At 24.6% G+C, this 10,773-nt stretch overlaps 3 protein-coding genes across 9 annotated transcripts; 2 read left to right on the forward strand and 1 right to left on the reverse strand.

Annotated features, from left to right (window-relative positions):
- Nucleotides 1-683: 683 nt before the first annotated feature.
- LOC100745082 (probable serine/threonine-protein kinase DDB_G0282963) lies at nucleotides 684-3,569 on the forward strand. 3 transcript variants are annotated; one of them, XM_012394732.3, is made up of 7 exons: nucleotides 684-810; nucleotides 914-1,277; nucleotides 1,616-1,675; nucleotides 1,800-2,343; nucleotides 2,466-2,789; nucleotides 2,976-3,112; nucleotides 3,183-3,569. In XM_012394732.3, exons 3-7 carry the CDS (start codon nucleotides 1,642-1,644, stop codon nucleotides 3,341-3,343), a joined length of 1,200 nt encoding a protein of 399 aa, XP_012250155.1. In that variant the 5' UTR covers nucleotides 684-810; nucleotides 914-1,277; nucleotides 1,616-1,641; the 3' UTR covers nucleotides 3,344-3,569. The 3 variants fall into 3 exon arrangements, with proteins under 3 accessions (XP_012250155.1, XP_003486187.1, XP_012250156.1); XM_003486139.4 differs by having other exon boundaries at nucleotides 690-1,277; XM_012394733.3 differs by having other exon boundaries at nucleotides 690-1,107.
- A 316-nt stretch (nucleotides 3,570-3,885) lies between these two features.
- LOC100741292 (nucleoside diphosphate kinase 6) lies at nucleotides 3,886-5,006 on the reverse strand. Of its 2 annotated transcripts, none has more exons than XM_012394735.3 (3): nucleotides 4,879-5,006; nucleotides 4,326-4,629; nucleotides 3,886-4,257 (listed from the first exon to the last, which is right to left on the reverse strand). In XM_012394735.3, the coding sequence occupies exons 1-3, from the start codon at nucleotides 4,879-4,881 to the stop codon at nucleotides 4,082-4,084; spliced, it is 483 nt and encodes a 160-aa protein (XP_012250158.1). In that variant the 5' UTR covers nucleotides 4,882-5,006; the 3' UTR covers nucleotides 3,886-4,081. The 2 variants fall into 2 exon arrangements, with proteins under 2 accessions (XP_012250158.1, XP_012250157.1); XM_012394734.3 differs by having other exon boundaries at nucleotides 4,780-4,982.
- LOC100745204 (NEDD8-activating enzyme E1 regulatory subunit) lies at nucleotides 4,872-7,881 on the forward strand. 4 transcript variants are annotated; one of them, XM_033318498.1, is made up of 9 exons: nucleotides 4,872-4,988; nucleotides 5,399-5,475; nucleotides 5,734-5,898; nucleotides 5,984-6,166; nucleotides 6,249-6,744; nucleotides 6,812-6,945; nucleotides 7,024-7,226; nucleotides 7,351-7,487; nucleotides 7,564-7,881. In XM_033318498.1, the coding sequence occupies exons 1-9, from the start codon at nucleotides 4,947-4,949 to the stop codon at nucleotides 7,792-7,794; spliced, it is 1,668 nt and encodes a 555-aa protein (XP_033174389.1). In that variant the 5' UTR covers nucleotides 4,872-4,946; the 3' UTR covers nucleotides 7,795-7,881. The 4 variants fall into 4 exon arrangements, with proteins under 4 accessions (XP_033174389.1, XP_012250153.1, XP_033174390.1 ...); XM_012394730.3 differs by lacking the exon at nucleotides 4,872-4,988 and adding an exon at nucleotides 5,214-5,320; XM_033318499.1 differs by lacking the exon at nucleotides 4,872-4,988 and adding an exon at nucleotides 5,529-5,538 and having other exon boundaries at nucleotides 5,236-5,475; nucleotides 5,995-6,166.
- The last annotated feature ends 2,892 nt before the right edge of the window (nucleotides 7,882-10,773 follow it).

Consider the following 10,773-nt stretch of genomic DNA (forward strand, 5'->3'; position numbering starts at 1 on the left):
TTAATAATTGTTAAAATGTTAACATCAATTTAAATAAAGAAGCTACACTGGTATTTTCGCAAGTCTAATTCTAAATACATGATCATGTGTCATTTATATCCTATAATACGTTTTTTACATAATTCACTTTCAAATAACAATTTTTAAAAATTAATAACATATTTGATAAATCATTTCGTAATCAATTATTTATATAAAAATGTATAATATACAATAAGTCACAGAAAGTATATAGTTTGAAATGCATATATATTTTCCATATATAAATTTCATCATAATTACTGTATAATAATCTGGTATTATTGTTTCTAATCGTATTTTCGAGTAAACATGAGTATAAAAAATAATAAATTGTACTATTTTAAAGGTAGCTTTATTTTTAATTTTATTTTAATATATAAATATTTTTACTAACGCAGTAACTAAAACAATACAAAATAATAAAATTTTATTATTTAAAAAATTATAATAAAAAGTGATCTGAATAATATACCTTCCACTAATATTTTTTTTATTATATACAATAATCCTTTTAACTTGGATATAATATATATACAAGATTTTATTCTACCAAAATTAATTTAAAGATGCAGCAGATCTACTGTAGTCAATTTAACGAATTAAATTATTAAGGGAAAAGATATTGGTCACAAGGTATATGGAACTCTAGTTATTGGCCGGTGCAGTCATATGCAACGATCGTGGTCTAGTCTATAGTACTAACAAATTATGATTTTCAAGAATAGATTTATATTCGTTAGTGTAGAAAAGATTTGTCTCTGCTTCCTAATTTAATATATTTGGTTAAAGGTTAAGAGATATATTTTCTGAAGTTAGTTTGACGAATATGTCCGGTTTCTTTATTTAGAAATTTAACATTCGAGAATGTAATTTTATATTTCCTATTTTATAGTTTATTTTTTCCTTCAGTATGCAAAGTTGTAGTTTTCATCGAAGGAAGACATTCTTCAAAAGCTATTTCGGAGTATTTCATTTTATAATATCTCAAGATTGTGAAGCAATCCTGTTTCATCTGGATCCCGATCACGTGGTTTTATTTACTTCAATCAACTCAACACGTTGAATAGACTATAAACAATGATTGCAATGTGTATCATATTATAAATACATATGTTATAATTATGACAAAATTATTTAAGAAATCAATTCATGTAGAAGCATTGTGTAATCTCACCAAAAAAAAGTAAATATGCTTTCTGAATGTTCTTATCCGTTTTAATAAAAATATATTACTGAATAATAATCTCATTAATTAGGTAAACATCTTTTTATACAATTTCTTTTTTGTTCATTTAAAATGACCACAATTAGGTTTTCTTCTAAGAATTATTTTGTATATTTTCATAAAATGGATACAAAACTGATTTTTAATACCTTATACAAATTCCCAGCAGAATAAATTTAATAATTGTGTTGGCTATACTGTTTTTCTAATCATTTTTATATATTGTATATTTCGAGTTATAAACAACATTGTTTATTTAGTAACGCTAATAGTAAAGGAAATTATGCATTAAAAATTATTCAGTTAGAAATATTACAATCGTAATTGTTTATTTTATGGATTAACGAAGAAAAAAAATATCACTTTTAGGCAGTAGTATTAAATAACAATTGGACATGACAACGCTAAAAGGCATTTTTCCTGATTCAAGTATGTCTTTTACAAAATTATTTATTAATATTAAAATAGTAACTTTATATTTACTAGTATTTATAATGATTGTTATCTATATTTTTATTGTAAATTATTTAGTAATTAATATTTTCTTTTTTAGAATCAGTAAAAGGAAAAAATTTCATACATGAAAATGTCAAAAATCTTCGTCGTATAGATCACTTACATATTAATAAAGGAACAAAAGATGTACAAAAATCACAAATATCCAACCGTAGAAAAATTAATAATAATAATTATGGTAATAATCAAAATAATAATGTTTTATCAAAAGTTAATACAAATCTTCGAACAAAAAAGGATGATAATGTGAATACAAGTGTAAATAGTAAATTAGATCAGCATCAAGAATTGTGTAAGAAAATAAGTGCGTCAACATTAGACAAAGATAATATTTTTATGAAAAAGACAATACATTCAACAAGTAATAATTTATTAATTAAAGAAAGAAAAAAGGAAAATAAAGGATTACATAAATGTACGCAGAAATTACATGAGAATATTTCATCAAATCCTAATTTTTCATATAAATCAGTTGGAGATACTGATAATGATATAAAGGTTCAAATTAAAGTTAAAAGTCAAGGTATTCAAACACTGGACACACAGGAAATTGATGATCTATTTTCTGAAGGAATAGTTAAGTATGTATATTTGTATATTTTATTCAGAGTTATTTTATTTGCTATTTTTGTGTACAGGTCATTATCATTATTATTGTTATTATAGTAGTCTAAAGTTTGCTAATAATAATTTCTCTGTGTAGATACCCTTCAAAAAAATATTTAAATCGTTATGAATCAATAAATAAAGATAATACAAATGAAGAAATTAATGTATCTTCAAGAAGTATAACAAATTCACCTTTAGATCAAGGAGATATTCGAGTCGTTGAAAAAAATACACAAGCTAAAAATGATACAAAAAGTTCCAAATCTGTATTATCTAAAGAAGAAGTAAATTTTATTAAATTAAACAAAGAACATACCACTGTAACTAATAAGATAGCAACCCAAATGAATAACAACACCAGTAATAATAGTAATAATAACAATCTTCCTACAAATTATCGCATGGGTGTAGTTCCAAGGTATGTAAATATGTATTATACGTATATTTATTATTATTCATTGATTCGATTTTTTCTTATATTTTTTACTACAAATAGCAATTATTACATCAGTGATCTATAATTTGTACATACCATTTTTAATTTTATTTCTTAGATTTTAAATCTTCTGACTAAAACTTTTTTGTTGAAAAACTATTTGATTAGGTATATTAAGAACAGAAAGGAAATTCAAGAAAGGGTACAGAGAGCTAAAGTAGAAGAATTGGATCCTAATTGTCCAAATGGACATGTTCCATTACCTGATAATGAGCGTAAGGAGACATTGCAAATGTTAAAAAAGAGTATGTAATTTAAAAATTAAATTTTTTAAAGTGAAATCGTGGTTTATTTAAATCAATATTACTATTCTAGATTACCAAGATTATGTAACTGAATTAAATATGATGCCTATAAAAGTGGATACCCTTAGGGCGCAACGACGAAAAATTGAAATAGAGAAACAATTGAACAAATTAGAAGAAGGGATAAAAGTTTTCTCAAGACCAAAAGTTTATGTAAAAATGAATGCTTAAATTGTTATTGTTTTATATACAGTTATATAATTTAATGTATAAGAAACAGGAATTATTTTTCCTTATTTTTCAATGGAGCTTTACCAATTTGCAAAGTTCATCAAATCAAACATTAATATCCTAAAAGCTTTTCTCGAAAACTGATGAAGTTTCATAAAGAATTAAAAAGATAGTTAAGAAATGCTTTTTAGCAGCACTCGAAAGTGATGAAATAAGTTCATATACGTATAATAGTTTTCTTTTTTCAATTGAAATACTTGTATACTTGATTATTCAACTACATATTTAACCAAAGAACAAGAAGAAACCTTTTGATCAATATCCCTAAAAAGAAAGTATATCCATTTTATATATATATTTAGAAACTAAGTTTCACTAATGTCTCATAACTTCAAATATTATTTATTAATGATAATACCTAATTAAATATAAAAAGGTAATATGAGAAAATCAAGATTAATCCTTGATAAGTTCGTATAAAAGCAAAGGGTACTTCTATTAAATCTCAAGTAAAGAGCAAACCAAAACAAGATTACAATATATACATTTATATCAACTTATTTTATTGTTCCTAAATATTGAAGATATTTCTTTGTCAGGTGCTGAATTATTATACATCATCTATATAGATATACATATATATGTATGTATATTTATATTTAATAACTGTATATAATATACACAACTTTTGTAAAATTCTATATTATTAAATATTTAGTAATACTTTATTTACAATATTTACTTTGTAACTTGTTCTTTATTAGGGAAACTCGTGTTAATAGTATGTACAAAAGCTACTGGATCAAAATGAATTTGACCTAAATTATAATATTTTTCATCATGTTCGTACCATTTCTTAAAATTAAAATCACTAAAGAATATTCTTATTTCTCTCTCTGCAGATGCAACTGAATCTAAAAGAATACTTTTTTATATTATACACAAATAACATAGATGGGGATTTATAAAGTGAAGAGTATACCAGAACCATGCGTTGCATTTCTTGTATCTGATAGACCATACATTCCTCGAATTGTATCACGGGCAGTATATTGTGCCTGATAAACTTTTGTAGGACCCATTAATTGTCTCCATTTAGCAATAGCATTGTGATCTGTTAAAATATAAATATCTGATGGGCCACTACACATAAATGTCAGAAGACGATTATAAAAGAACTTTTCTTTGTGTTCTTCATAAAATAACACTGCTTCTTTTTGAGTAATTATTGTCCTGCGTGATCTGACAATTTTTAAGTTGTTGTCAATTATTGAATCTCGAATTTTCTGAAATTACAATAATATTTAAATATTACTATAATCTTATTCAGAAATGGAAATCAACTGTTCCACCAACCCTATTTTGCTGCCGTTTAAAAGTTTTACATTTGTATATATGTCTCAAATTTGCATTCAATTTAGGTTATATCCTCTTACCTGAAGCACAAAAGGAGATTTAACAACATGTGGTTTAATTATTGCCAAAGTTAATTGAAGATATGTTTTTGATTGCATTTCAATATTTTAATTACCTACCATTTCTATAAAAAAATGAAAATTTTCATAATGCAATAAAAATAACTTTAAACTTTTTGTTCAAAAGCATGGTGTACAATGTACTATCAACCCGCAACATAATAAATGAGGTTTACGACAAAATATAAATTACATACAATATTGTTTATATTTGTCAGGAGTATAAATTATATATACCAAACACATACATATACATCAATTTAATCAACGTGATATATATGATTATTTTATCTGCAATAACTCAGTATTACAACTGTAATAATATACGTGTGTAGGCTAATTACTATTTATTTCAATAAATCGTACAATAAAATTTAAAACTGAACTTTTCAGTTTGTAAAGGGTTACTTCTTTTTTCTTATGATGTTCCATCTATGAAACTGCTCTATTCATGACGATTTGTGAAAGTTTATAAGTAAACTTGCGCTTATGGTTGTTTTGTGTATGTCAGTTTAATAGTTTGATCAAAAGTGTAATTCATCTGATCTAAAGTGTTGTATTATTATTCCATTTTTATTAGTCTATCCTTATGGCATCACCAGCACCGAAATCACCAGAACAATCTGAAAAAAACAGAAAATATGATAGACAATTAAGGTATAGATTTTATACATATAATATATAGATATATAAAACCTATCCTATTTCAGGATCAGAAAGGTAATTGGAAGTAATTGTATATTTATGATAAAATAATTCTCTTTAATCAGCCTGACGAATAATTAAATTTTTATAATAAGTTAATTAACTTAGTTATAATATTAATATATTAATAATGTTAATATTATTAATATATTAATTAATATATATTAATATATTAATTAATATATTAATAATATTAATAATTACCAATAGGTTATGGGGTGATCATGGTCAAACTGCATTAGAAAGTGCACATGTTTGTGTCATAAACGCTACAGGCCTTGGTACAGAAATTTTAAAATCCTTAGTTTTACCAGGCATTGGGGCATTTACAATCGTAGATGGGAAAAAGGTTACTAATGAAGATATTGGGGCAAAGTATATATGCAGAGATGTTAATAATTATACATAAAAGAGTTGTATCAAAATATTTTAAATTTACTTAATGCATATTTTTAAATAGTTTCTTTCTAGAAGCAGACTGTATAGGGAAATCAAGAGCACAGGTAGCAACACAAATGTTGTTAGAATTAAATTCTGATGTTAGAGGTGATTATATAGATGAGGAACTTGAAGAAATTTTATGCAATAGTCCTGACTTTTTCAACAATTTTACTGTTGTTGTAGCTACTTCATTAGTTGAAAAGTAGGAATCATTATAAATAATAAATTATTGTAGGAACTTGACCTATTTTAAATTATATATTTTAAAAGAAAAAAATTTTCAGATCTTTAATTCTTCTGTCACAAAGGCTTTGGGAATTAAACATACCTTTAATAGTGTGTAGAAGTATAGGATTTATTGCATATATGAGGATTCAAATAAAGGAACATACAGTCATAGAAACACATCCAGACAATGAAACTCCAGATTTGCGTTTAGATAAACCATTTGAGACATTAAAGAAGCATCTTGATACCATAAATTTAGATGAACTGAGTTTTAAAGATCACTCTCATATACCATACTTAGTTATATTGTACAAATTTTTAGAAAATTGGATTCTAAATAATGGGGAATTACCAAAAACTTACAAAGAAAAAAGTCAATTAAAAGAAATGATAAAAGAAGGAATGAGGAGAGATGAGAATGATACTGCAAATAGCGAAGAAAATTTTGAAGAAGCTATTAAAGCTGTTAATACATGTGTAGGATGTACTGAGATTCCAGAGAATGTAATGAATATTCTTAATGATGATAAATGCATCAATTTAACAGCTAAGGTATAACAAAACAGTATTATCATGCAAGTGAATAATATTACTTTAAACTAATTTAATATACTTTTAGAGTAGTTCATTTTGGATTATAGCTAAAGCAATAAAAGATTTTGTTGAAAATGAGGGAGGTGGATTATTACCATTAAAAGGTACTTTGCCAGATATGACAGCAGATACAGAAAAATATATAACATTTCAGCAAATGTGAGATTCTTTATTATAAGACATTTATTATAAAGATATCGTTTTTCTAGTATATTTAGATAAATTTGTTTATTGTAGATATCACAAACAAGCGATAGTTGATGCAGAAGCAGTATGGCGACGTACATTGCAACTGTTACGACAATTAGGAAAATCTTCAGATTCCATTTCTGAAAGAGATGTAAAGTTGTTTTGCAGACATGCTTTGAACATACATGTCCAAAGGGGAACGTGTATCGCAAATGAATATGATTCTAAAATTTTTGATGCAAGCAATATAGGTACTATATAATAACTTATAAAATTTGGAAGCAGAATGATTAAAAATAATTGTATAGTTTTAAAAATATTAAACATCCTGTGAGTGACATAAATTAGTAATTAATAATTTTCTACTCTTTTCAGTGCAATGTTTAGAAAATCCTGAGAGTATGATGATTTATTACGTTGTTCTTAGGGGGGTTGAAAAATTTCAAACAGAATATAATTCATATCCTGGAGAATTTGATGATCAAGTAGAACCTGATATAGTTAAGCTTAAGGTATGTTTCATATAAAATAATTATTTTAATAGGAAAAAAGTATGAATATTATTATATAACTGTCCTTTTTGTTTAGGCATGCATAACAAAGTTACTGAATGAATGGGGATGTGGACCATTGGTAAAAGATGATTATGTTCATGAATTTTGTCGATTTGGTGGAGCAGAGTTGCATTCAGTATCAGCATTTTTAGGTGGCCTTGCAGCTCAAGAAGTTATAAAATTTGTTACAAATCAATATAAACCAGTTCATAATACCTTTATATATGATGCAGTGACTTCAAGTTCTGGAATATTTTTCTTTTAATATTATTAAATAGTAAATTAATGGTATGCTCCTGTATAAAATAAGAATATACAATTTTATAATTTACGTAATAAATTTTGTTCATTTTATGACTGAATATAATATAATGACATTTTAAAAATACATTTTATAAAAATGGAAAAACGTCATGAAATGTGACTTAGAAATGTTTTAAGATATATTAAAACTCAGGTTGAACGAGTATAATATCAACACTTTAATGTAATAATTAATTGATACACAAATTATTTTATCCTTATATATAATAATAAATCACTATTAATAACCATTACTTATGACAAACTATTATTTTAATTTATAGTAAATATGTCTAAGGCATAAAGCAAATTAATATTTCATGTCTTATAACCAATATTGTACGCAAATATTGTACCGGTGTTCTAGTCTCAATATAACAATAAAATGATGAATTGTGCTTTGATTTTTAATTCTTTTGCTTTGTACAATATTAGTATCTTATATTATATTGTTACACAGATTGTAAATTAACTATATACTGAATTAACTAATTAATTATTTGTTATAATTGGGGATACCACAATATAAAAATGTAATATTTTACTTTTGCATGAGCCATTTCAGTATCTGATCAGGAATTATTAATTATAAAATAATAAAAGTAATAAAATTACTTTTAACATGACATCTTTTAGATAAATTTTTGCTTGTATTTAATAATCAATGGTTAAAAAGATATTGACACGGAAGTGGTTAAGCAAAAGTTTGACAAAACGATTTTAGTAATAATGATGAACATAATATTAATAATATACATTTTGTACTTCACATACACACTTAGCACCAATAAATATATAGACTTAAACTGAATCTGTTAATAATCCCTAGCGATAAAAAATATTGAGCCATAGACAATCAAGTGAAATTCTACATAATAGAAACAGATGAAAGATTTAAAAAATACTCAACTTTTGAAGACATCAAGAATTACAAAAGATTACAGAGCTACCATGAACAAGTAATTGGTAAAAGAAGAAAGATACAATATTAATATCAATAGGAGAACATCTATTTTTAATGTATGAGAGAAACACCGGTAGAGGATTATAATCTTTGGTGTGTACTTGAAGGATTTCATTTATTACCTCCTTTGTTTGTTAAAATTTGAGCCGTATAGTTTGTTTATCAATTTTAATTATTATTCTACCATTTATGAATGGAACAAATACTTGTGCAACAATAAATAACTTAAAAAATTATTTATATGACTATTTTTAAATTTTCATACTTCCTTACATATTAACACACTTATTGTTCTTTATTATGTTCTTTATTAAACACACACAGTAGGTATTCTTATCTTTTGCTATAAAAATATCACTTTTGTGAGTACAGAATTATTTTACTCAAATATGGGTATAAATAATTTGTTATATAAAGAATAATGACGATATAGTAACAAAGAAAAGAATGAGATTTTTATGAATTAAAACAATACTGCTTTGGATAATGTATATATCGCATGTATAACATTATTTAATTGTGAAACTATACGACTCCATTGTGATCATTATTAAGATAGGTATCAGAAGATTTTTATAAGTGCAGAAAATTTTCAAGGCATGAGTTATTAATAAGAGATGTTAGAAGTATTATTAAAGTTTCTGTGATAGGTTCTTGGTACAAGAAATATTAGTAATCTGTTATACTGTTGACATTCTAAAGAACAATCTCTAATTTATTAGGAATATTAAAATATTAGGCAAAAATCATAATATAGTATAGATAAATTTTAATATGCAACAAATGTTGACATTTATTAAACCCACAGAAAGAAAAGTGTTAGGTATTTCTTTTCATGCTAAGAGATAGAGAGAAAAAGTGTTAAGGTTACTATATAGCTCTGGCATAAATTTTATTTTTTCTTAACCATTAAATCATGAAGTGTTATTGGAAGGAGTTAAAATCATCACTCAGTAATTGGATTCGAATTTTATACATCTTATCTTTAGGAAGAAATTATATAGTTTAGGAAGAAATATCACGATAAACACGAGCAGTAAATGCTATTTCAATATTATTTTACTAGTTGCAATCCTTATTCCAGCATAGAAATTCATAAAAATGTTATTTTCGATAACAATATATAACATATATTTGAACAATAGTATGTAACATGTGATTTCTCAATTGACTTGGGTTATAATAAATCAGCATGGTATAGCAGTATAGTAAATTTTTAGCAATAAATTTAACGAAGTTTATAAATGTTCTTTCGTAAGATATAGTTTTCTTTAGAATATCAAAGGAACCCTTAATGGCTATAATTTTTCTGTCATCACTGATATCTTTTTTTAAATAAATTTGAACAAAATTTATATTATTTAATATATGTATTGTATCTAATGTTTAAAAAAATGAAGTACATATAACTACTTTATGAGAATTCTTGAATGTTGAAATTTACATTCTTAATTGCAGCATTTTGAACTTATATTTCATATTCATTTCATAGTATTATTTTTTCCTTTATTTTTTCCTCCTTCATCTTAAGCATACATTTTCTTATAGAAGGTATACTTTTAATGTTCCATTCTTTCTTCTTTTTTAAAAGTACATTCTGATACTTGTCATTTTAATAAATTAATTATGTAAAATGTCATTAACAACAAAATATAGAATTTCATCATAAGAAATAAATTTAATAAAATAGTTGTACCATTAAAGGTTTCAAGAATATTCTATCTTTCGAAAATTTATAAAATTTAAATGTAAATGAAGTTATTATAACTTTTTCTTTACTACTATGATTACATATTAAATATATAAGAATGAAAATTTTGCAACAAATAAATCAACTTTTGTGTTTTAATTACAAATCATTCCATTTTTTTTAGTTTGAGTGTATAATACTTGAGAACATTTGATAAGTGCTATTGACAGAAACAAAATATATTTATATACATAAATATATAATAATCATGGAAAGAATAGTAATTT

Source organism: Bombus impatiens, unplaced genomic scaffold, assembly GCF_000188095.3.
Source record: "Bombus impatiens unplaced genomic scaffold, BIMP_2.2 scf_0099, whole genome shotgun sequence".
Taxonomy (NCBI): domain Eukaryota; kingdom Metazoa; phylum Arthropoda; class Insecta; order Hymenoptera; family Apidae; genus Bombus; species Bombus impatiens.